At 40.7% G+C, this 25328-nt stretch overlaps 1 protein-coding gene across 4 annotated transcripts; it reads right to left on the bottom strand.

Annotated features, from left to right (window-relative positions):
* Positions 1–1786: 1786 nt before the first annotated feature.
* On the bottom strand, positions 1787–22800 carry LOC135753302 (interleukin-17 receptor C). 4 transcript variants are annotated; one of them, XM_065271347.2, is made up of 15 exons: positions 22594–22800; positions 9598–9625; positions 8954–9002; positions 8644–8861; positions 8158–8275; positions 8027–8062; positions 7319–7455; positions 7160–7222; positions 6882–6933; positions 6083–6309; positions 5659–5712; positions 5523–5574; positions 5281–5376; positions 4100–4138; positions 1787–3984 (listed from the first exon to the last, which is right to left on the bottom strand). In XM_065271347.2, the coding sequence occupies exons 4-15, from the start codon at positions 8851–8853 to the stop codon at positions 3218–3220; spliced, it is 1851 nt and encodes a 616-aa protein (XP_065127419.1). In that variant the 5' UTR covers positions 8854–8861; positions 8954–9002; positions 9598–9625; positions 22594–22800; the 3' UTR covers positions 1787–3217. The 4 variants fall into 4 exon arrangements, with proteins under 4 accessions (XP_065127419.1, XP_065127418.1, XP_065127417.1 ...); XM_065271346.2 differs by having other exon boundaries at positions 8644–8834; positions 8954–9082; XM_065271345.2 differs by having other exon boundaries at positions 1787–3981; positions 8954–9082.
* Positions 22801–25328: the final 2528 nt, after the last annotated feature.

The raw sequence follows: 25328 nt of genomic DNA on the forward strand, positions 1-25328 counted from the left end.
TAACAACATTACTTCAAATGATTTAAATTTTAGCTCAGATTTTTGGTTTACTTTAAAAATTGTGTTGTATATTGTAGCTACACCACCCCCTCTCCCCTTTAATCGAGGTTCGTGTTTATAATAATAGTCTTGTGGGGTGGATTCATTTAAACTAATGTAGTCGTCTGCTTTAAGCCAGGTTTCTGTTAAACAGAGTGCATCTAAGTTTTGGTCTGTAATTATTTAATTGACAATAGGTTCTTTATTGGTAAGCGATCTAATGTTAAGAAGGCCGAATTTTAACATTCGAGATTTATCTGTTAATGTATTGTTTTCTAATTTTATATTAATCAGATTTGTACCTGATGTAACAAGCGGTGCCCTGTATTTATTTGTTCGGGGAACAGATACAGTTGAAATGTGCTGATATTTCGGTAAGATTGACTCGAAGTGCTGGGTTATAAGTGGCCTTGACATATCACGGCAGCTAACAGATGGACGGTTAAGCCGATCTGTCTGTTTCCTGACCTGGGCCCTGGATAGTCAGACTATATCAGAATTAAGACTATTGATCAGATTTCTAGTGAGTATAGCACTTCCTTCCGATGACGGATGAAGGCCATCTCGGGTTAGGGGGAATGGTCTTCCCCAGAAATGCTTCCAATTGTCTATAAACCATACGTTATGCTGAGGGCACCACTTTGACATCCATCCATTGAGAGACACTAATCTACTATGTGTTTCATCTCCCCGGTAGGCGGGGAGGGGACCAGAGCATTTTACATTGTCTGACATTGTTTTTGCAATTTCACACATCTCCTTAATATTATCTTTGGTGATTTCCGACTGGCGGAGCCTGGTGTCATTGGTGCCGGCGTGAATAACAATCTTAGAAAACTTCCGCTTAGCATTAGCCAGCACTTTAAGTTTGGATCTAATGTCAGATGTTCTAGCTCCCGATATACAGTCGACTATGGTGTTTGGTGCCTCAATGTTAGTGTTCCTGAGTGTAGAATCTCCAATGACCAGGGCACTTTTAAAAGGTGTTTCAGCTGGTGTACTCCTTAGGGGATCGAATCTGTTAGAAATTGCCGTAACTTTATGGGTCTTACCGCTTTCATGCTGGGCGATGGCGTCTTCGTTTACCCGAACGCGGTCCCCGGAGCTGCATCGCGTGGGGTGTTCGGTTGTGACACGCCTCGGTCGCCTGCGAACGTCTGGGGCCAGGGTGATGTGGGGCTTGCTGAATCTGCGAAGGCCGGGCAGCGGTTCCTCCACAGCTTCCCGATCGCTTTCATGTTGGCCGATGGCGTCTCCGTTCAGTCGCTCACGGTCCGTGAAGCTGCATCGCATGGAATGCTCGTTTGTTGCGCGCCTCGTTCGCTTGTGGACGTCGGAAGGCAGGGTGAAGTGGGCGCTGTACCTCGCATTGGATCTGCTAAGACTGGGAAACAACTCCTCCACAGCTTTCCGCTCAGGTGAGGACAGGTCAGAAAAGCATATATCAGATGAATCCGCCATTAGATCGGAAAATGCTAGCTTCAGCCTCCACCGTTTGTGGATGCTAGCGGGCTATATGCTAACACTGGGTGTTTATTAGGGATAAATAGTTTCACGTGGTAGTACTGCTCAATAATCGTCACGGTAAAGTATTCCTATGTAAAACGAATAAGTTATATTATATAAATAGGAATAAGATGGTAAAAAAAAGGATTTTAGATGATGAACTCGACGGAGCTACGATGCACGATCTGTTCAGCGTCTGAACTGTTGAATTTATCATTAAAGGCCTGTTGACATAGGATAACCGAAAATAGAGACGAGACGTGGGTGAAGCTGAGGTGGTTGGTTGCTAAAACCACGCCCTCCAAGCTTGACTGTAGTGCCAGCAGTGGCAGTTCACCCGTCACTCAAATAGCCACGCCCTTAATAATGCAAAACTTTAGGCTTAATATAATAATGAGAAATTCACCCCCCTTACAGTTGTCATGAAGGGCAATAGCTATATAGACCAAAATCACTTTTTGTACAAGGCTGTAAACATATTATTTTCTACTGTAAAGTTGGGCATTTTAACATGGAGATCTATGGGAATTGACTCCCTTTTGGAGCCAGCTTCTAGCAGCCTTCAATTTCAGTTTAAGTCACTTACTACGTTTGTCTGTTTAGGGCTTCTGTAGAAACGGAACTTTCATTTAAGGGGACCCGCGATGTATGTAAATAAAAACAACTCATTTTAAGTTAATAAAAACAGTACAGTTCATTATTTAAGGTCTTTATATACCACTGATAATATAATTATGTAGATTATATTGCATTTCTGTCAAGAGATCCTTCTAAAAGTTACACAGTACACCTTTAAATGTACCAAACTTTGGTCCAGTAAATAACATTACACAAACACTACTGATCAAATAAATCTATTTATGCTAAATAACATAGAAATTCAGTTAAACACCTGTTAAAGGAAATAAGTGACCAAGCAGTTTTGACTTAATTACATCTGAAATTTTTACAATGTGTATAACTAGCCATCTTTTACATTATTCACTATGGGGGTTTCCCTGTTTCATTATCTGCATGAAAACATGCATATTTACATATAATATTTACATTCGTCCACTACACTGATTAAATTTAAAGTCCTCATTTGGTGAAAATCACGCTTTTTTTTTAACGTTGTTTATATGTTTTTTTAAAAAGACCAACCATGTAAAAAATTTACCAGTCAGCACAGTTGCTGAGTTTTTCCCCTTAAAACTACAGTTTAACAAGGAGTCTTAGGAAACAAAGTTTGAAACTCATTGTTTTCTTTGTCACATGCACACTCTAAAAATGCCTGGGTTATTTTTGACCCATAATGGGTAAATATTGAACAGAACACATGCTGGGTTAAAAATGACCCAATGCTACCATTGGGTATAATATCCCAGCAGTTGGGTTTAAAAACATAGCATTGAGTCATTTTAAACCCAGCATGTGTTCTGTCCAATATTTACCCATTATGGGTGAAAAATAACCCAGACATTTTTAGAGTGCATGTTGACTGAGTGGATCAGGTAGTCCAAGCTGATAATTTGCATATTCATGGATCTCCATATACTACATGAAGCAAGGGTGTAGAGTTAAATTCAAGCTATTTTAAGGCATAATGAAATTATTTTCCCATGACAAAATGTTTGACTATGTCATTCTGTTTATCAAAGATAAGTTTAAAGAGATCAATTGCAAGAGCAATTTAATTTAAACCCAACTTATTGTTCTTGTGTGAGTAAAGTTGGTTTTCTGGGGTTTGATTTTGCTGTAATAGGACACTTTCCAAGTCATCCTCTGTTCCAGACCCATGTAATGTACTTCCTGTGAGCCCAGAGAATCCCCTTGATAATGTCCGTGCTGCTGATTTCAATGACATGGGTCGTATCCACCATTTTGCCATGACTTGTACATTATGGACCCCATGTGTGAGTTCCATTAGGAGGCCAAGACTCTGAGAGGGCAAGCTAAACAACGGCAGCCCATGAAAGAACTCTGGCAAGGTCACTTGTCCATGGGACCCAGGCAGTTGTCCTTCAAACTGGACCAGCATAAATCGCTTGCCAACATGACCCTGTAGATAATCAGCAAGAATGCAACTCAACGATGCATTGAAAAGATCCAAGCAAGTTGATGATTGAAAGTCTGCATTTATGCACAAATCTTTGTCTTCTTTCTGTTCGTAGTTTCCACCTTCTCCTCGACATCCCCATTCATTGGCCCGTTCACAAGTGTTCTGGGTCAGAACCAGCACTGCCCTACCACCGCTAATTTGTACCTGGTCAAGGCGGGAATGTAGCCAGGGAATGGGACCTAAAGCGTTTATCTCTGACCGACTCCACAGGTCCAGAGACACATTGAAACCGAGAGTGGACAGACTGGAGCTCAGATGACAGACCAGCTCAGTAACCCTGTGATCTGCATTGGGTGGTAACACCAAAAGTACCTCAACACTTCCTGCTGCACCTGCTGCTGTAAACACATACATTCATGCTTAGTAACCAATATTTCTCTCTCTACCACTGCAACATGTAAGAGAGAAGAATATTAGGTAAGATAATGATTAACAGATTAAGCAAAAACTCACTGTTCAAATTGTCCACCTTAAGCCATCTCAAAACCAAACCTATTGTAAGAAAAATAAGTTTATTAACATTTTAGCCTGAGGGCACAAAAAATTCAATACAAAATTAAAAGAAAAAAAATCATTAAAAAAATATCATAAAATCCATTTTAAGGGATAGTTCGGCCAAAAATGTTATTAAACCCATGATTTACTCATCCCCAAGCTGTCCCGAGTTGCATATGTCCATCGTTTTTCAGACAAACACATTTTCGGATATTTTAGAAAATGTTTTAGATCTTTCAGTTGATTAAATGTAATGTTACGGGGTCCACCCATAGTCCACGACCTTCAAGTCCAAAAAAAAGATGATAAAGACAATAGCCAATAGGCCGCAGAGCGTGTGTCAATGGCAGGTGGTTACTTTTGCCCTATTTATTATTATACATTTTTAATGCATTACACCGGCAGGACCAAAGTGAAAGGGGTTGGTGCTTAACGATGTGATTGAGAAAGCCCAATGTCAACCGGGCCACTGATCAACTGTCTGGATTTATGGGCCGGTCAGAAACATATGGACGGTTTCATCGGACGCACGTGGTACACGTCTGGATCTGAACTTTACTTACGGTTTTGTTTTTTTAATGGTCTGACTAGTTGCTAAACTGATCTCTTGAAGAAATGCCTCGTCGAAAATAACAAATGTTTTGGTTTCTAGGTAATCTATGTATTGTTAGTTATTCTTAGCAGAGTTTACCGGAAGTTACGTGCGGACCGCGACAGGCGCTTGTTTATGTTGTTACTGCTGAAACAGTCTATAGGGGCGGTTTCCCGGAAAGGGAAAAGTCCTAGAGTAAAATAAATGTAAGAGCTGTCCAAACTGAAAACAACTTGCACTGACATATCTTAAAATACATCAATTCTTTTTATATTGCCTTAAAATGCACGCCAGTAATGTTTTTCGTAAGGCATGTTTGTTAAAACTAGTTATATGTCCTAATTAAACTAAGGCCTAGTCCTGGCATTAAACTAATCCCTGTCTGGGAAACCACCCCATATACATTCAAAAAGTGTCAGACTCGAGACTTTTGGCCCAAATAGCTCCGCGGCCCACCAGAAAAATGCCCGGTATGCCAGATGGCCAGTCCACCCATGGTCAGGAAAAACCTTATTGTTATTTCCAGGTATGTGTATTTTATAATTACTTTTAAGTGCACTCTGAAATGCATAGGCTCCCAGCACAGACAGGCAGAAGAGCAGCACACACACCAGTAACAGAAAACTCCAGTGTGACCTCTCCACTGCAAAAGTGAGACAGAACATGATGCTGTTAGTAAAATAAACCACAGTCTGAACTGCATCTGCTTTGATGCTAAATTATTATGGCACTTTAGATGGATTAAATAAAACGGCTCAATAATGAGAAATAATGTGTATGAGTTCTTACCTTCAAACGGGCACACTGGACCTAGATAACCATCCATTCCCATCACTTTTACCTAGAGAACAGATAACCCTGTCAAATTCCCAAAACCGACAGTCAAACATCAGAGATCGAAAATCATATGGAAAAAAATCACTACCTGGACACACAATGAAGAATAACGTTCTATTTCTGAAAACTCTCCTTGTAATTGCTGCAAAAGATAAAAACAAGGAAAAATATCTGTTTTGCTTTTATTAAATATGCAACCTGATGCAAAGTCAAAAATAAAAAAAACTTATAGCTTCTGGACTGAAAATTGACCCAAGACCAAAACATCATAAAAACTAAAAGATGGACTCTTTTTAGTGTCACCTTGAACACCCTAGGAGTCACATGGCAACATGCTAAAATTGTAAATATAATGAAAGGTAAGCACCATTAGGTAGGGTGTGAGATATATTTATTAATGTTTTATTGATTGCAATTTTGTAATTTACAATAGGCCCACATTAACATAATTATTTATGTAATTGTGCCTATGGCATTCTATCTTTAGTAAATGCTTAATGAGAGATTCGTACCCATTGTCCGAGGTCAGTTTTAAACCACGTGCTATTCTGGAATTTGTGTACATGATGCTTGGTGCTTATTTTCTGACAGCTGCTGCCAGGCCAGGAGCCTTTCCTGCAAAGCCACAGTTCAGTCTCTAGCCGGCAGGGAGCAGTGAGACTCCAGATCAGTGCTGTTAGGTCACTTTCCATTGACATTTCAGTTGCTGACACAGACACTGACACACTGGATTTTGAAACTACCAATGACAGTAAAACTATAACACACGCTGTCATACAGTACAGATAAAATCAGAAATGAGTGCATTGATTGCACAATTGATGCCCTGTACAATTCTTAAATGTCTATGGACAGCGTCTGTGGCATGCTGTAGATTACTAGAAACATCATTTTAGGGCTGCATATTCTATATAAATATAAAAATGTATATACACATGTAAATATTTCTTACATGCATGTGTGTGTATTAATATAAACATAATTATTATACACAATACACATACATATTGTTTAAACAAAAACTTTTATTCTGCAAATGATTAGTTGGTATGCAGCCCTACATCATTGACTCATCAAATATCATGTTGACTACTACACTTACAATTGTAAGTCTATGGGGCAATGTGAAATATCATTAAGAAATAGAGGTTTATCTTTAGACATACAAAATTTCAGTATATCAAGTACAAAATCAGTGCATGAAAATAGAGCAGTTTAAGTAAATTATGGAAGTGTTATTGTCACCAGGTCATGAGAATAGTCATCTATGCTATGTCAATAGTCAGAACAAGTAAGAAGTAAATGCCGTACCAGATTCGTTTGAAAATGGACAATACCCTTTTCGAGGAAAATCTCCCCAAATCTATGCAACGGCAAAAAGCAAATGTATTAGTTCAACAAAACATATACAACTTTTATAATCTGTATCTTTTTGGCTGAGTTGTTTTAAGCAGTGTAACTTGAATTAATATACTTTTTAAAGAAACTACAACCTTTTTATTTTTGCATGTTTGTGTAACTTAAATGTGGTTATGTGTTAAATACGGCTTAAGTGTTAAAAAATTCATATCTAATTTGTTCAACCTTACCTCAAAGCACAGACAGGGTGCGACAGAGCTGCGTGGAATTTCAAACTCGTGCTGTGAGTCATTCTTGATGTTGATAAAGATACAGAAAATTAGTTGATTGTCACTAAACTAATCAAATTAATATATTAGCCTATTTGTAAAGTTGTTTTGAAGACATACCCATTCCACCTTCATACAGTCTTGTTCTCTTTTTTGGCATGCCTCAAATGTTTGAAATCTCTCTTTATCTGCATCATGCATGTACAGTTTTATTGCTCCTGTCACGGGATCAGTTTTCCAATGCAGCCTGGGCCCACCTAAAATGTGAAGTAGCAAATAAGAGAAAGTTATAGAATATGACTGATCTGAATCCAGATCTAGTTCTGGATTAAAAGTACAATAATCTTTACATTTTAGAAAAGATTGAAATGGTTTACGATCTATGTGGAGTTCAATAAAAGTTTCTAGTTATTTATTCACCGTTAGATTTATTAACTCATCATCCAGTGAATCAGAAGGTTGCGAGGTTGTAAAGGGCCTTTATAATTACTTATCAATTTTAAAATTTGTTAAACGCTTTAAATGTTATACACTGTTCTGTCAATTACATCCCATCAAACTAATACATTACTTCATTTTTAATTTCGTCTTCTTTATTAGGATGTCAAGTGAGGCTAAATGATGAGAAAATTTTCATTTTTTAGTGACCATGATAAATGCCATCAAAAATGTATGTTTGACTTTATTTTACTGTAAAATTAAATGTATTCTTTTGTTTAATTTATCTTTATATGTCAAGTTTTTACACCAATTTACAGGTTTTTACCAAAGCTTTTTTTTTTCATTAAAATTATGAACATTTTTACATATGTCCACATGTAAACTTACCTTTACAGAAGTCAACATCTAAACCCATGTAACAGACTGAAAGAGAAACAGAGGATTGCTTTTATCAGTGATTATTAAGCCATAACATTTAAAGTAAAAAAGTAAAAAATCTGAATGTTTGAGTTTTTTACCCTTTTCTTTTGAAAACGTATCTAGACTTAATTTAATAGAGTTTGTGCATGAAGAATAGACTAGCACAGGGCTGCCGAGGTCTGTGTCCCTTATTACAACTACTAAAGACATCCACACCTACAACACAAATGACACTTTAAGCAACCAGCTGATGAAATGTGCAGATTTATTATGATGCATATTTTTAATTAAAAATGAATAAACTCTTAATGTCAGCTTGACAAAGGTCTTAATTTTAAGTTTTAAAAGCCTTGAAATCCGAAAGGTTAGCTTGGAAAATGTGCAAAAAACTATGTGATTATTTAACAGTTGACAAGGTCTTTAAGGTGGTTAGAAAAGAGTTGCTATAGAGCTTAAAAGATCTATGAGGAGTTACTTTTAGAAATGTTGATCTTAGCTGAGGGATTTTGAGAAATGCAAGTTACAGTACCGTACATTAAATGTATGTTATGTATACATTTAAATCATGTAGAAATATGTCTTACCTGCATTGTATTGCCCCCATTAAATGCTGAAGTGGGAAATGTGAAGCGGAGAATTCTTGAATCTGACAATGAAGGACTTGTGTAACACAGTCGGAGCGCAGCGGCAGTCATGTTTTCTTTGTCATCCTGGAGAACACTTGTGGATGCTTCCTCATTGATATCCTCTGCCACTTCATCACCACTGGCATCTCCTGCAAGTTCAACATCCATAGACTGATCTACAGCATAGAGTATCAATACGCCTCATTAAATAATCATAGTATTCAGACTGGAGAAATGAAAAGCCCCACAAAGTGTGCTGATGAAATACCTCTGACTGTTACGTTCACCAAGATTTTCAGACACAGACTCCAGTTCTCCTGGGTTTGGCACAGCACAATGTAAGCATTTAGGCTGCTCACATATACATTCTCATCATTACCAATGCAAGGTCCTAACACTTAAAGAAAAATACAAACTGAATCACTGCTGTTCTGTTTACAATTAACAATAAGGATTGAAAAATAGAAATGAAACCTTATGTAATCTTGGGGATGTTTTTTTCCATTATGTGTCTTTTTTGAGACTTAATTTGGCCACAACTTTCTCTGTGTTTCAGCAAATGGAATGATTTTTGGTGACAAAACTTGTATTGACACATATTTTGAGGAAAATTTTCAAAAACTCACCGTGGGCAAATTGACTACCCTATCCACTAAATTAAACGGCTGTAAAAATGTATGCATATTTTTTTTGCATAAATCTGTTAATCAACCTCAGTACTGATCAAAACTACCAAATGGTTACATAAATTTCATGATTTTAACTCTTTAATTGCCAAGTTCATAAGTGGTGTCATTGATTTAAATTTCACTGTAGTAAATGCACAAGGGTTAAAAAAGTTTCAGAAGTAAAGTTATTTTTTTATTAAGTTTTTGAAAGTTGTTTTTCATATAGTGATTTAGATTTTCTTACCTGGTTTAGCTTCACAGTCAATTATACCCTACAGAAAAAAATTAACAGAAACATTTGTTAATGTGAAAATGGGTTCAACACAAAAACATTTCATAACATTCATAATGCATTATAATACAGGCAGAATGCCTGAAAAACCTTTTTATATGTTGTATCGTCTGATTAATAATCATAACAACAGTTACAGCGCATTATATACTTATCTATTTGTGCTTATAACTTTCATATGACGATTTATAGTTACCATAGTTCTCATATTTTGACATTGAATCTGAAGCTAAAAGCTTAGTTTTAATTTAGACCTGCAAATGGAAAGCAGTACCCTTACATATCACAACATTTTCCCCAGAGATCATCAAATTCCAGCACCTCTTGAACATGTCTCATCTAATTTTTGAAGACATATATTTTAGCTGCCATTATAAAGCCTTTTGGATGTTTAAAAGAAGACTTTGTCACTTTACTTTATAAGAGACCACTCATAAGATGCATTAATGCAATGTCAGTAGTTAAGAATATTTAACTATATCATTGTTTTAGCAGTGTGAAAGGATGTGGGTTTGATCCCATGCAGGAACACAAATACTGTATTGATATTATATTACTTGTATTACACTGTATACAGGTAAGCCGCTTTGCATAAAAGCGTTTGTCAAATGCATATGTAGTAGACTGTAAATGTCCTGATTGTTTTTTATAGTGTTATTTATCATATAAGGATTTTGCAAAGCTATATGTGCATTATACGTTAGAAATGCCATATTGCCTAAATACTGTGAGTGCACATTAAAGTTGATTTAATGTATATGCAGGCCAATATGTTTGCCATTTAGTTTACATCAAATCATTGTCATTGTATAGACGCCCTTGTTTTTTCCTGCATAATATGAATTCTTTGTTAGCCTGATTAAGTTTAAAGGCATAGTTCACCCCAAAATGAAAATTCTGTCATAATTTTCTCATCCTGTATGATTTTTTTTTTTTTGATGACCACAAAAGGAGATATTTAGATATGGTAAGCAAACAGATTATTGTAACTATTGACTTTCAAAGTAGAAAAACAAATAAGATGGAATTCAATGTGTACCATCAGCTGTGTGCTTACCATCATTTATTTTTTGTGTTCATTAGAATAAAGAAATTCATCAACATGAAGATGAGAGAATTAAAGGTGGAAAAGAGGATGTTTGTTTAATACATTTTTGCAATATTACTTGAAACTGTCTTTACTAAATGATAAAAGACTATTTATTAGGTGCACTGAAAGTAATAAATTTAATATGTCATATAAGGTAGGGCCTTAAAAACATCAGCCACGTAATCATCGCATGAGCGATTGGCCCTTTGGCCCACTGCCATTACGTTCCTTGTGAGAGATGTGCACGCTCCAGTAACTTTACACGAGTGACGCATGCACATAACGCATGAAACTCCGTCTTTAGTTTCGTTTTGTTTTCATTGTCGCTCCTGCTTTCCTCCTCGAATTTGCACCATGGAAGAGAAGAAACCCGAAGGAGGACATAAAAGAAAGAATTCGCTGAGAAGATGAAAAAATTGTCAGAATAACGTCTCGGTTACGGATGTAACCCTCGTTCCCTGAAGGAGGAAACGGAGACGTCACGTCGTGACCGACGAATTGGGAACTCGCTTAGAGAGACCAATCTGCTTCGTATACTACTAAAACGCCAATGAACTTGGCATTGAGATATTTGCATAATGCTGGCGCCGCCCCGCCAGGTGCCTTTATAAGCAGCAGGTGCAAATATGGAAATTAGCTTCTTTTCCCTGAGAAAGCCGGGAGAAAGTGACCGGTTGATAAACAGCAGGGAGCAGCCCTGTGGCGACGGGACGTGACGTCTCCGTTCCCTCCTTCAGGGAACGAGGGTTACATCTGTAACCGAGACGTTCCCTTTCAGTCGGTCACTACGACGTCACGTCGTGACCGACGAATTGGGAATCCCTACCAAAACGCCACTGAGGGCTGACCTCTTCCAGTGTCTGCGTAAAGCCCTCCGGTTCCACTTAAGGAAAAGGAGAATAGGTTTTAAGGCAAAGGGCCGGGCACTAGATGTTCCTTTAACCCCACAGTAGTGCCAGCGACTGGGAAGCGCCCTATTTGAGCGGCATAGGAACGCTGTGGAAGCCACTGCCCCGTTAAGGGCTATTGGTGGGCGAAAGTCAACCGTAGTTGAGGTATAAATGACAGCCGTGGCTGTGTAAGCAAAGCAGTGCTCTGCTGAGGGAAACGTGGGCTAGTAGGATTAACCCCACGGAAAAATACTCACAAAGGAACCCGGTGGGACGCAATGTGGAGCCAGAGCCAGACACGTAGGTTCGCGAGTATACAGCTAGTGAAAGGCTGACAGCCAATGCTCCGCAACAAAGGCTGCCAAGGCAGCGGAGGAAGAGCCATTCAAACCATTACGCATTTTTTCTCTGATGGCCTTCCATACTGAAACTCAATTTAGAGCACCAGTCGGAGGCTGCAAGCCGACTTGCGAGTCTGCTCTCCGTGCTCTCCCTGGTGAGGAAAAAACACGAGAGGATACAGGCTCGATACGAACACTGAAAATCTAATGAACGTATTAGGTGTTGCCCAACCAGCAGCTCTGCAGATGTCTGTTAGCGAGGAACCACGAGCGATAGCCCAAGATGAGGCAACACTCCGTGTGGAGTGCGCTCTCAAATTAAAGGGACAAGAATACCCTGCAGATTATAAGCCAGGGCGATAGTAACAACTATCCAAAGAGACATCCTCTGCTTAGTGACAGCCTTCCCTCTCTGCTGATCACCGTAACAAACAAAGAGCTGGTCTGAGGTCCTGAGGCTTTGCGTGCGAGCCACGTAGAGTCGCAGTGCGTGTACGGGGCACAACAAAGCCATGGTTGGGTCTGCCTCCTCCGGGGGCAGCGCTTGCAAGCTCACCACCTGATCTCTGAAGGGAGTGGTGGGAACTTTGGGCACGTAGCCTGGTCTGGGCCTCAATGTTACACTCGAGGCAGCAGGACCAAACTAAAGGCACGAATCGTCAACAGAGAATGCATGTAAATCCCCTACTCTCTTCATGGGGGCCAATGCTAGCAGGGTCAGAGTTTTCATTGATAAAAAAACTTCAGACTCGCAGGCTGCAAAGGCTCAAATGGGGGACCTGTAGGCTTCAGCACCAAGGACAGGTCTCAGGATGAAAGAGGGAGGGCGCGAGGGGTTTAGCCTGCGAGCGCCTCTTAAAAATGTAATAACCAAATCATGCTGGCCAACTGATCTGCCGTTGATAAGTGAGTGATGAGCAGAAATAGCGGCGATATCAACTTTAATGGCGGAGGGACAGCCTACCATCTAACCTATGTAGAAGATATAAAAGCACAATGTTAATGGGCATTCTCTGGGGTCCTCGCGTTGCGAAGAGCACCGGGACGAAAAGGTTTCATTAAGCGCGTAAGCCCGTCTTGTGGACGGTGCTCGAACCGCGTCGATGGTGTTAGATACCGGCTGCGATAAATCACCTAAACCTTGCGCGCGCATACATGGAGATCCCACAGGTCGGGGCGCGAGTGCCAAATGTGCCTCTTCCTAAGAAAGAAAGTCCTTCCTCAGGGGAATCCGCCAGGGAGGGCTGTCGTGAGGAGTATTAACTATGAAACCCAATTCCTGGTCGTCCAGTACGGACGATTAATAAAGGGCTATCCTCGTCCTGCCTGACTTTGCACAGTGTCTGTGCGATTAAGCTCACTGGAAGTAATGCGTTCTTGCGCATCCCCCGCGGCCAGCTGTGTGCCCACGCATCCACGCCGAGGCTGCCCTCGGTTAGTGAATAAAATAGGCGACAGTGGGTATCGTCCGGCGACGCAAACAGATCTATCTACGCACGACCGAACTTCTTCCAAATTAGCTGGACCGTCTGGGGGTGGAGTCGCCATTCGCCGGGGCGCGCAGCTCGGGAAAGCGTGTCTGCCGCTGTATTGAGCGTACCCGGGATGTAAATGGCACGAAGGGACCTCAGATGCTTCTGACTCCAAAGGAGGAGATGACGAGCGAGATGCGACAGGTGACGAGAGCGCAAAACCGCCTTAACAGTAAATAACACAACAGTCGCAATGTTGTCGGTGTCGGCTAATACATCCTTCCCTCGCATCTCCATAGCGGAGCGTACAAGTCCCAGATATACAGCGCACCGCTCGAATGCTGGGTCTACTACGGGGTAAAATTTAAATGACACGCAGGTGTAATTTTTACACGGTACATGCCGGTGCGCCACGCTCTCCTCGAGACTCGATCGTAAAGCCAACGCTGAAGCGGTCTCATATGAAGCAGCTCGAGCAGTGTCATCGCTGCAGCTACTGCCATATGTCCAGGAGCTTCTGAAATTGTTTCAGAGGGACCGCGTACTTCCCTCGAATTAAACCGAGGCAAGTCAGAACTGACTGGTTGCGCGCTCTTGTAAAACACGCCAATTAGTCGATCGAGTCCATTTCCATACTGAGAAAAAGGATCCTCTGCACGGGGCAAAGTTGCTCTTTCCCAGTTGACCTGATGACTTAAACGAGCGAGATGCCGAAGCATTAACTCTCTGTGTTCGCGCACGTCTGCCAAGAACGGGCTATTATAAGTCAACGTAAATATAAGCAGAATGCGAACAACGCTCTCTCTCTGAGATTTTAATGCCGTGACTAGCACTTTCATGGAGACACGGGGAGAGAGAGACAGCTCGAATGGTGTACTTAATATTAATATGCCCACCCCACGACGCAGAGCGAAAAACGGTCTAAGGCAAGGGGAGATGGACACATGAAGTACACGTCTTACAGGTCTAAGGCTGCAAACCGGTCTGAATATTGAAATACGAGCCTCAGCGTTATCATCCTAAAGGATCACCTTTGTAGAGCCGGTGCGTAAATCAAATTGATCGTAACCCGCCGCATATTTTGGGTACTATGAGATAAAGGCTGGAAAAACCCTATCATCATCTCGGTAAGAGGGACCGGCTCGAAACATCCTTCGCCAGCAGGACATCGACTTTTGCATGCAGTACATGTGCATCGGACGCTTTCACTGTAGTGAAACGAAAGCCCGAGAATTTTGGGGGTGTGCCGGTAATTGTATTTCATAACCGAGGCGGATCGTGCGTAAAACCCAACGAAACGAGCTGGGAGCTGAAGCCAAGCACCCAGGCACCGTACGAGGAGAATTAACGACACTACCGAAGTACCCGCGGTGGGGCAGCGAAGCGAGACAGGTGGGACTGCCGATGCGTCTGCTGTGACAGCATAAACATCTACAGTATGTGTGTGTGACACTGACCTGAGCCCGCTGAGGGTGACGGTCGTCTGGTCTCCTCTGCGGAGAGCGCAGACTCCGATGAGGGTGCTGGTGGTGCGGTCTCCTCAGTGGAGAGCTCGGACTCCTCAGGACACCCGCTGGCGATAGAGGAGAGGTAGGGTGAACTGGAGTGCCGCTCACAGCTCTCTCGATCCTCCGGAGACCTGGAGAGGGAAGAGGAATGCACTCTTATGTGTGGTTAAGTGGGTATCGGCTGAACAGCCGGTGGAACACATGCAAACCAAGAATTTTCCACCCAACCCTCTACCGGGGGGAAGGAGCGAATCACCGTCTCCTGAAGAGTGATCCTCTGCCAATCCGGGTCGCCCGTCACTGGCCACTTAAACTCCCGATCTTCACGGGAAGCGGCTAAGCGGGCGGGGTGAGCTGCTGATGACCGGTTCCCCTGCGCTGCCGAGACGGGGTCCGAGAAGGGGAACGGAGGTGGCCGCCGCAGGACGCCGACGGCGAGAGGCAGACTAAGGAGCCGGCGTGGTGGACCAAGGGCAGCTCTCTTTCGCCGGGGCATGACCTAGGAGATCGCCTCAGTCTGCGCAGCGGAGCTGTACGACTCCACGGGCTCGCCGAAGAGGCCGGTCTGTGAGACAGGACCATTCAAGAAGTTGTTCTCGTCTGCGTCCGTCATCAGCCAGACACAGCCAAAGGTGGCGATCTTGAACCACTGTGGTGGACATCGCACGACTGAAGGTCGCGGCCTCCCTCGTAAATCATTGTCTTTGAACCTGTAGCAACGTTATTCCGTGCAGGGCTGAAGCCGCCTCTCCGCATGCCTGATGGGCAGCGCCCGTAACCGGACGACTGTCTACAAACACGGGAGGGAAGGGTTGGGTGGTCCCTCCAGGAACGCAGCTGCATCGCAACCCTCCGCTCCACTGAAGGGGTCCCCGCCCTTAGCGGCTCCGTTGGTGAGGGAGGTGAGGGGTGAAAGCTGAACGGCCGAGACGGCCGCAAATCACGTCAGCTCTTTGTGCCGTCGGGAAAGAAAGGCACAGGAGGAGAGGACCGAGAGGCCCGAACAGCTCCGAAGTACTAATCAGGTGGGCAGTACGGTTCGGGTGGAGAGGGGTTAACCTCTCCAACTCTACCGTTTCCGCCGCTCGAGCGGGCACGGCCGCCATCTCCGGGACGACTCCGCCTCGGAGGAAAAAATGGACACCCCTCTGATGCTGCAGAAGTGACGGGACCAGAAGGAGGTCCAATGGATTCGGCAGAAATCGTAGAACACGACTCTGCAGTCTCCACCGGAGCCTCAACTGGCTGAGGATGAGAAGGCCGGTAGGTGGAGGACGTATCCTCCGTCCTACTCAGCATAGTGATGCGAAGAGCGTCCTGCGAGCGCTTGACAGCCGCACCATGTCGGCGTCAGCACTGCAAAGGCGCGGACAGCATTCCCGTAGAAACGTCAGTCGTCTCCGCAATCCAAGAGGGTTATGCTCTCACAGAGAGAACAAAAACTCTCCACGAATGCAGCCTCGGAGGGCTTGATGCCTAAGCACGAGGACAGCGCTCGTGACCGTCACTGGAACCCTTATACCTCTCACATCCAAGATCGCACGGACGAAAAGCAATCCTGAAAAGGACGCTGATCTCCGAATATACGAGAGAAAGGCTGTCTTTAAAAAGACACAGAGCTCTCACATATCACTCTTTAGGGAAATCACTCTTTAGGTGCTCAGCTGATGATGCGCACAGGGAGAGGCAACGCACACACAAAACTCAAAACAAAAAATATGCAGAGCAGTGGAATACTGCGAGCGTCCGCTGTGTTAGTACTAGTGATGTTACCAGTGACATCGAAGCTCCGAAGCGTGTGTCAAAAAAACGAACCGATTTTCATTGAAGCTTTGTATCGAAGCTTGATTCGTTCTGGCAAAATCACGTGATCAATGACGTCCGAAGCTTTGTTTCACACACACCCACGTGACTGCTTCATTATCTGATTCAAAGGTTTAGAATTGTGTGATGCGCGGCGCGCCCTCATGGGTTGTATTGGAGTATTGCATTACACGGAATCGATTACTGTATAGTGAGTTTATGAGATATATATATATAGTAAAAAGCCTTTTCTGCACCACTTAATAACATGATTTATTTTTTAATTGGTTCACACTTTATACTTTTGAGACAAGTTCTATCCTTAATTTGTTATTTTTGTTTGGAGTACCATTCGCATGAAATGGAACATGCTTTGGTCATGTATTTAATATATTGTTACATTTATTTATGAATCTATCCTTAATTTGTTAATCCATTAAGTTTTGCTTTTATAATTAATACGTTGTTTGGTTGTGGAACATGTTGTGAAACAGCACTTTCACCAGCAGAGGTCCTCATTGAGCTCTGATTTGAAAAGCTTCGAGTAATGAACCTTTTTCCGATACAATTGGGTTGAAAGCTTCACTGTTTCAAGAAAGCTTCACTTCGCCATCACTAGTTAGTACTGCTTGTCAATCAACTTCAGCAACCGTTCCCAGAAGAGCAAGTAGCTTCTCAGTAGCAGATAATGCCTGCTTTCGAAGCGAAAAAGCTAATTTCCATATTTGCACCTGCTGCTTATAAAGGCACCTGGCGGGGCGGCGCCAGCATTATGCAAATATCTCAATGCCAAGTTCATTGGCGTTTTAGTAGTATACGAAGCAGATTGGTCCCTCTAAGCGAGTTCCCAATTCGTCGGTCACGACGTGACGTCGTAGTGACCGACTGAAAGGGAACGTAATCTAACCAGAGTCGTTATTGGAGAAACATTTCAACACTGGAGAGCAATGAAGGAACAGAGAGGTGTCAAGACAGACGCGCAGTTCACAAAAATTCTTCTCGACAGGTAACAGTGATTATTCTTTCTTTGGGGAATAATTATTGTTGTACTGTTATTCAGGTATATCGACGTTGTTCTTGTACTGTAGTTGTAAGGCAGTGACAAGTCTGCTAAATGCTAGTTGAAATGGGAGTAGCATCGAATGATCTAACTTTACGTCTTATGTGTTTATTATCTTATCATTTCACATAATGAATCCACTGACGCGACACAGCATATGCCAGTGGTAAACAAACACTCGTTCAAATACTCGTGCACGAGTTTTGGAAGGCGTTCCCTAGAAATGAGCTGTGAAGGAGGGAGGCTGTTCTTACGCATGCGCTTATTTAAAAAACTCAGTAACGGTCTTTGGATTCTCAGTCGGCGGAAACATCCTTTTTTGCGCCTTTAAGACAAAATGTTCATGTTTGGGTGAACTATCCCTTTAAGTCGCATTTTTTTCTTTGCCACATCTTCTTTGTCCCAGTGGCCAACTGATGTTCAAAAGATGTAAAAATGAGATGAAACCTTGTTTTCAAAAAACAGGTCAAATATTCAAATCAAACTGACAGCAAAAACTTGATGTCCAAATCTGCAAATCTATTATTTCTTTAACATCAGTGCTCCACACCCCATCTTAGCAAGTGGTGGTATATTACCTATTGCGGGTTTGCTAACCACCATAAAACATTCAAGAAGAAGAAAACTGTGTCCAGTGATTGTTCTGTCTCTTAGGCCTTTTCTCAAACAGAAGGCTGAATCCTCCGGAGTTCACATTTGCAGGTTGCATACGTCATCAAACCTGGTTTATTTCAGTTAACTGAGCATTGCATTCGCAAGTCATAAGCATATTACAAATTATATTAGATTGAATGGTTTTAATGGGAAATGTATTGGTTTTAATGTAAACTATAATAGTCACTGTGGGTGTCTACTGGTATGTGTTGGGATCTATTGGTGGGACCATTAAATCCTACTTGAGTATGTCCCAAACACTCTACATGAATTATGTAGTGGTTTTAATGGTAAAAGCTAATGGTTCCTAATGGTATTTAAATGGAAACCAACAGAATTTCTCTGATGGTTTCTATTGCTTTTTCAGCAGGGTAAAGGGTAAAGCTATCGTAAGTCTTATGAATAGTATGCCATACAGACCCGTTTGCCACTGAACCTGCATTAACGACGACAGTGGGGCTTCCGGCCTTAGTCAAACGGGTTAACACGTATGGTCGGGTTGCGATGTTTTTGGCGTCTTCTCCTGGTCCTGTAAATGGTATACAATATAGACCCGTTTGCCACTGAACCTGCATTAACGACGACAGTGGGGCTTTAGGCCTTAGTCAAACGGGTCGTCAGGTTTCATTTTCTCTTAAAGATCGGAAGGTGACCCTTATTTACCATATATACCCTCGCATTGGGCCCCCAATTTGCTAAATCCTCAACTGTGGATAACATAATTATGCCGCAATATTTAGTCTGTCTGGAACTAAGCTGAGTTAAACCACATCACTGTGTGACACTTCAATACATATGAACGGCTGCTACGCTAATACGATTTTGTTTTTCTCTCCCTGTCTCGTCCTCGACCCGGTCCCAGTCCCGGTAGATGTGAAAGTCGGCACACCTCTGATCTACTGGCCGTCCTTCAACGTTATGCCCAGCTGATACCTGACCAACGATCACCGGCAGAACCGCTTAATCTCCGCTAAATCTCCATTTCCGTTCTCCCAAGGGTTTTTCCCTCCTAGGACTTATTTTTCCTCGGATAAAAGCCCGGGGTTTTTTTTTCTCCTAGGGGGTTTTTCACCCCGGGGAGGCAGCCTTTTTGGGCTTTACCTAGCTTCCTCTTCTATACGTTGCTTTAGTAATACGTGCAATTATAATATTGAGTCATAGCCGCAGCAAATTTAACTGCTCATGCTATCATGTATTCTGTTGTGCTATCTGTCGTTTTCTGTGCTTTTCACTGCTTCTATTTATGTAAAGCTGCTTTGAAACAATTGACTTTTGTGAAAAGCGCTATATAAATAAAATTGAATTGAATTGAATTAAAGCACTTTATTGATTTTGTGGATTTCTATGTTATTATGGCTAAAATACATGCTATTGATGCTGTAGTTTATAATGTCTTAAAACAAGTGACACAAGTTGCTCAATCTTATCCATTCAGGTTGACATCAAGAAACTTAAAGGAAAACACCACCATTTTTCAATATATTTTACTATGCTCTTACCTCAACTTGGACAAATTACTGTACATACCTATCGTTTTTTCAATGCATGAACTTCATCTGGCCCAGTAACATCATCAATCCTGACTTTGGAGGCTTGAGCGAGAGGGGGTGTAATCAGGAGTGATGATGTTACTGCGGCAGAGGTGGAAGTGTTGCAAACTAAGTGCTCTTCCGCCATACAATATAGTAATTAATTTTTTTTTTTTGCCTTAAAAAAATCGCCACCTTTTATTTTGTGCCACTATGCTTACTTGTGTAACTACTCATGTAACAGTCTTTAATTAGGGAAAACATGGAAGTGTTTGATGGCTTCTACTTTCATCCCTGTTTGGATCCTAAGGAATGAATGGGGCTAGCCGAAATGCTAACACATTCACGACGCGCTGTGCAAAGATTAAGTGTACGCATTGATTAAAAGATAGGTATGTATCAATTCATTCAAGTTGAGGTGAGAACATAGTAAAATATTGAAAAACTGTGGTGTTTTCCTTTAACATCCTAAGACTCGAGCTTTGGTTTGACTTTTTTCAGATTTCTTCAAGCTATTTTGCGGTTAGGAGGAACCAATAAATATAATAACCAAATATTTTTCTTTTAACATGAAGCAGTGTAACTGTCCACATTTGCGTAAAACAGGTTCCAGTTACACAGAATTAAATGTTTATGGTTCAAAAAAATGGGATGTCTACGTACTGTATGTGGAAATCCAGGTCTTAGGAGGTTAAAGAACTGTCTGTGATCTTCTCCTGACAGATATGGGGTTACTGTATGGGTTTACTGTTCGTGGCTGTGTTTGCCCCATTGACTTCCATTATGACAACATTTTTTGATTGCAAAACCATGACACAATATAATCATGCATTCTTGATTGTTGGTGGTTTTCTCTGTCGCAAAAAGGTAAAAAGGAACAGACAGCTATAGATCTATGTTTACAATCAGTGTGTGTGATGTTTGATGTCACTTTGATTCGCATTTTTGACTTGTTTTATGTCAATTTGATGCTTCCTTTTCAACATAAATTAGATATCAGTGTGTGGATGTCAAATGGACATCCATTTTTTGACGTCAATTTGATTTGCATTTTTGACATGTTTTATGATCACTGTCATGATCCTGTCTTCAGGTCACAGTTTTTTAGCTCTTTGTGACAGGATCATGACAGGCCCATGTGTTTTGTGTGAAAGCATGTCTTTGGTTTGTGTTTAATTAGGCCATTTGATTGTTCTTGTCTCGCCTCCTGACCTCACCCCCTCATCTTCTCCTATCATTGTCTCATTCATGTCACATGTTCCCCTTTTAATTTGTTCCCTTATTTAATGCCCTTGTTTTTGCGGTCCTTTGCTGCTTAGTTTTAATGCAATCCCTTGTCAGTTTTGTGAAGAGGTTAAAGAAGTATTTTTTCAAGTTCAGTGTTTTGGTTTTTCTTGCCTGTCACGGTTGTTACTTTGTTTTAACTCCCTCGTGGGTCTTTTTTTCGTATCCAACATGACCATACTGTATGTAAACTTTGGCTTATTTGTGTAAATTCTGTCATTATTGTGGCAGGTGAGCTATACTGTATGTAAATGAAATGTGAAATAGCTTAGACATGCCAGTACTTAAGCAAAATACACATTTTTATGATCACTTGTATTTTTTAAATGATTATTCATGTGTATTCTGCAAACATGACTGCAATAGATAGACAGATAAATTGATAGGCTGAAATATGCCTACACTTTTAAACACAACTGTTTTGTTAAAAGCAACACACTCTGTTTCATTTTAGGAACAACACATATATGGAGCAGTTTCCCAGACAGGGGTTAGATTAAATCAGGACTAGGACTTAGTTATATTTTTTTTTACAAACATACCTTACCAAACAAAAACCATCTTGAGACAAAACAATGGCATTGAAATAAGATGTTTTAAACAGTTCAAACATGCATTTTAGTTTGGGTCTAGGATAAGCCCTGTCCAGGAAACCACCCATAAATGTGTTGTCCCAAACTAGACACATTTCTGTGTCATTATTGAAGCAGCACATTTTGTGCTACATTTAACTTGTGTTGTCTCTTTTATATGTTTGAGCAAAATCAACACAGAATGACACCTACTGTGTTTCATGGCATAACACAAACCATGTGTAAAAAATAAACACATCATTTTTTCGAGTGTACACATTTTTCTTGTTTGTGAATGCAAATACAGCATAGATTGTTCTAAGATAAAAGTCTGTTGATTTTGCATGTGAACATACGGTGCGCTGAGTCGCTTCAGGCTTTAAACATGATCATATGCATGCATTCATGGGTAAAAAAAGGAAGAAAACAAACATGCACACAACTCTCTGAAGCTTCGACTTGGTAAAACTGCCACTGAGATAACCATCACAACATACACACCCACTCTATAACTGACACACCTATAGCCTTCTACAGCACAGCATGCAAACAGCTAAATTCCTTGTAACTACATTACACACATCCATGTAGAAACTTGCCTGAGGTAGAACCCTGAAACTATACTATTGTAACTGATAGCAGGATTTAGAGAAAGGTTTAAAGTTGAGCAACTAAAAATGAGTAACCCAGCAAAATAAGCAATATTTGTATTCAACGTTAGCTTGTAAAGTGGTTTTCACATTACCTGTCCACAGGTGAGAGCATCCTTGTTGTTGAGAATGACTCTCTCTAGAGCCTCAGTGAAGATATGCAGTGGCATAGAGAACAGCAGCAGCTTCCAAAGACTCATGACTCCATATACACACATACATCCCCTGATCCCGAGGAAACATAAGAGTACAAGCAACACATTACTTCACACAACTCTGACTATGAACTCATGTAAGAGCGCTGAAACTGAATACACCTAGAATGGGAGGGGAGAGAGAGAGAGAGAGAGAGAGAGAGAGAGAGAGAGAGAGAGAGAGAGAGAGAGAGAGAGAGAGAGAGAGAGAGAGAGAGAGAGAGAGAGAGAGAGAGAGAGAGAGAGAGAGAGAGAGAGAGAAGGTATACCATTTTTGGTCACCATATAATTCTATACGTTCATTTGTGTTATTCAGGATTTTTGAGGAATTTACCTTTTTTTGTAAAATTAAATAAAATCCTGAAGTTGGTGTGTTCAAACGTAAAAATGAACAGAAGTGATTGAGTGATATGTTTGCATTCCCTGTTTCTTCACAGCTTATAAACCCCTTTCAGAACTTACGTGCACATACAAATGAAGTAAGAAATATTGTTTAGTAGTATAATACTTCAATAGCTAAATATAATTTTTATTCAAAGTGATATCAATAACAGATATGATGTAAATGCCCATAATGTTTACATCCCTTCGGTTCTTAATGTAGTGTACTGCATTCTTGAGCATCAGTAAATGTTCACACTTTCTGAAATAGCTATAAATGAGTTTCTTATTCGCCAAGTTCTTAAGTGTGAAAAGCTGCATCCCAAGATCATATCCTGTGAGGTAGACAATTTACAACGTGCAAATGTGTGAAATAAGCTGGAAAATCAAACAATGTGCAGGTGGCTATACCGGGAACATTAAGAATAATTACTTTTAAAAGTCATTGAATTTGAAAAAAAACTATGCACTATAATAAAACCAAAGAGATATAAACTTTAAACAGGGTCATTTGTGTAAATTGTGTTATTTTTGTCCTGTGAAATGTCTGTAAATACCTGTTACGTAAAATTAAAAGGCCGGGCAGTACTTTATAAACAAGATGCAATTTACATGATCATCACAAATATATCTGCACTGTACACAACTACTGTCCATGCTGAATACTACAATGTAAAAACAATAACATCCAAAGGATTGATGTTGAAATGAAATGTGATTAAAATAGTTGAAATATTAAATGTAATAATTAACTGCCACAGAAACAGAAGACAATATATAGTTTACATTGTGTTCAAAAATTAAAACTACTTACCTAACAGATGGCTGTGGTATGAGGTGTGGAGTGAATGTACTCGTTATTTTTTATTGAATGATTTTACACCCATAAAAAGTTAAACAGTTATCCACAAGATCTCAAAATGTTTTCACATCCCAATATACTGGTGCATAAAACGTATTTTTTGTGACATGAGGCGGAGCTTCTAGCCCCAGAGGGTCTGTCTGTTATCCAATATAAAAAACGACACATGTGAAGGGACACAATGGAAGAGGTGCAAGTTGTCATTGTCACAGACTCACATTACTACCTGACTGGTGCAGTCCATGATTTTTGTCACTATTTGGTAACACAAGGTTGTGTTTGCTGAAGGCTCTCATTAAAGATGTTACATCTGTACAATGTGTGTAATAGACTTGACTATAATAGTAGTAGGCTTGAAAACACTTAAAATTAATTATGGCTGCTGTTGGTCAAAGCAATGTTAGTAAATTAAGATGTTACCTTATGTTTGTGTATTAAAACTGTAACAACTTCTGAGCAAAAAATCCTTTTACTGACGTCTAACCTGTTTTGCAGAAAAAGTCATCACTAGTCTTTTATCCCTTCAAATGTTGAAAAGCACAAGCTCTGCTCTGTCGTGCTCTTTTTTTTAGGCAGACTCTTCCCAGTTCCAGCTTTCTTGTTTTTTAACAAGAGGACGTAATCAGACATAATCAGCTGAAGGATTTAATCTTTTGAGTTGTTTGCATGACATTCCCAAAGCATCCATCTAGATGACAAGTCACATGACCCAACAGTGGTGGAAAGATGACGCTTGCTCAAGCAAGGACTTCAGACGATGCCAGCTCTGAACTATAAACTGTATTTTTGATTTGTCTGTGTTTTATACACATTTTCCATGGTGTCTTCCATAAAGCTACTTTGTAACAGTGTAAATTGTTCAATATAAATAAATTTGAAATAAATTGAATTAAAAATCATTCAAATGATAATTACAAATAACCACATGAATCCCATGTACATTGCTATAAAAGAAATCCCACATGTCCAAACGAGTAAATCAAACATACAACACATTTTGCAGATGAGATGGGTTTTACATGTGAACCAATGACTTTTGAATTTACATGGGACAGAACACAAAGGTGTTCGTATGTTTTCACATGTGAAATTCATGTTGTCCACATGTGATAATTTAACTGGCAGCAATTGCAGTGACAAAAGTCACTGTGCTGAAGCCTATTCAATACTGCTGCAGGACATCCATCCAGCAGTGAATTATAGTAATCTGTTTGGGAGTTCATCAATGCACAAATAAGTTACTTGTTAAAAGCACAAAACATGTGTCATAATTCTGAAAATGTTCTAAAATGGAAGAAGGGTTTGTGACACAGACTGGAAAATGCGACTTCTAAAAAAACACAATGCTATTTACGGTACTCATTAAACCAGAGTTTTGGAAGCTGGCATGACC

The sequence above is a fragment of the Paramisgurnus dabryanus genome, chromosome 11 (assembly GCF_030506205.2).
Source record: "Paramisgurnus dabryanus chromosome 11, PD_genome_1.1, whole genome shotgun sequence".
In the NCBI taxonomy this organism is placed as follows: Eukaryota; Metazoa; Chordata; class Actinopteri; order Cypriniformes; family Cobitidae; genus Paramisgurnus; species Paramisgurnus dabryanus.

Coding starts and splice junctions, on each gene's coding strand:
- LOC135753302 (XM_065271344.2), bottom strand. CDS start 22,716: ATGTGTGTATATGGAGTCATGAGTCTTTGGAAGCTGCTGCTGTTCTCT. Junction 5,377..5,522: donor TCCAGTGTGCCCGTTTGAAG/GTAAGAACTCAT, acceptor TCACTTTTGCAG/TGGAGAGGTCACACTGGAGT. Junction 3,985..4,099: donor TAAGGTGGACAATTTGAACA/GTGAGTTTTTGC, acceptor ATGTGTTTACAG/CAGCAGGTGCAGCAGGAAGT.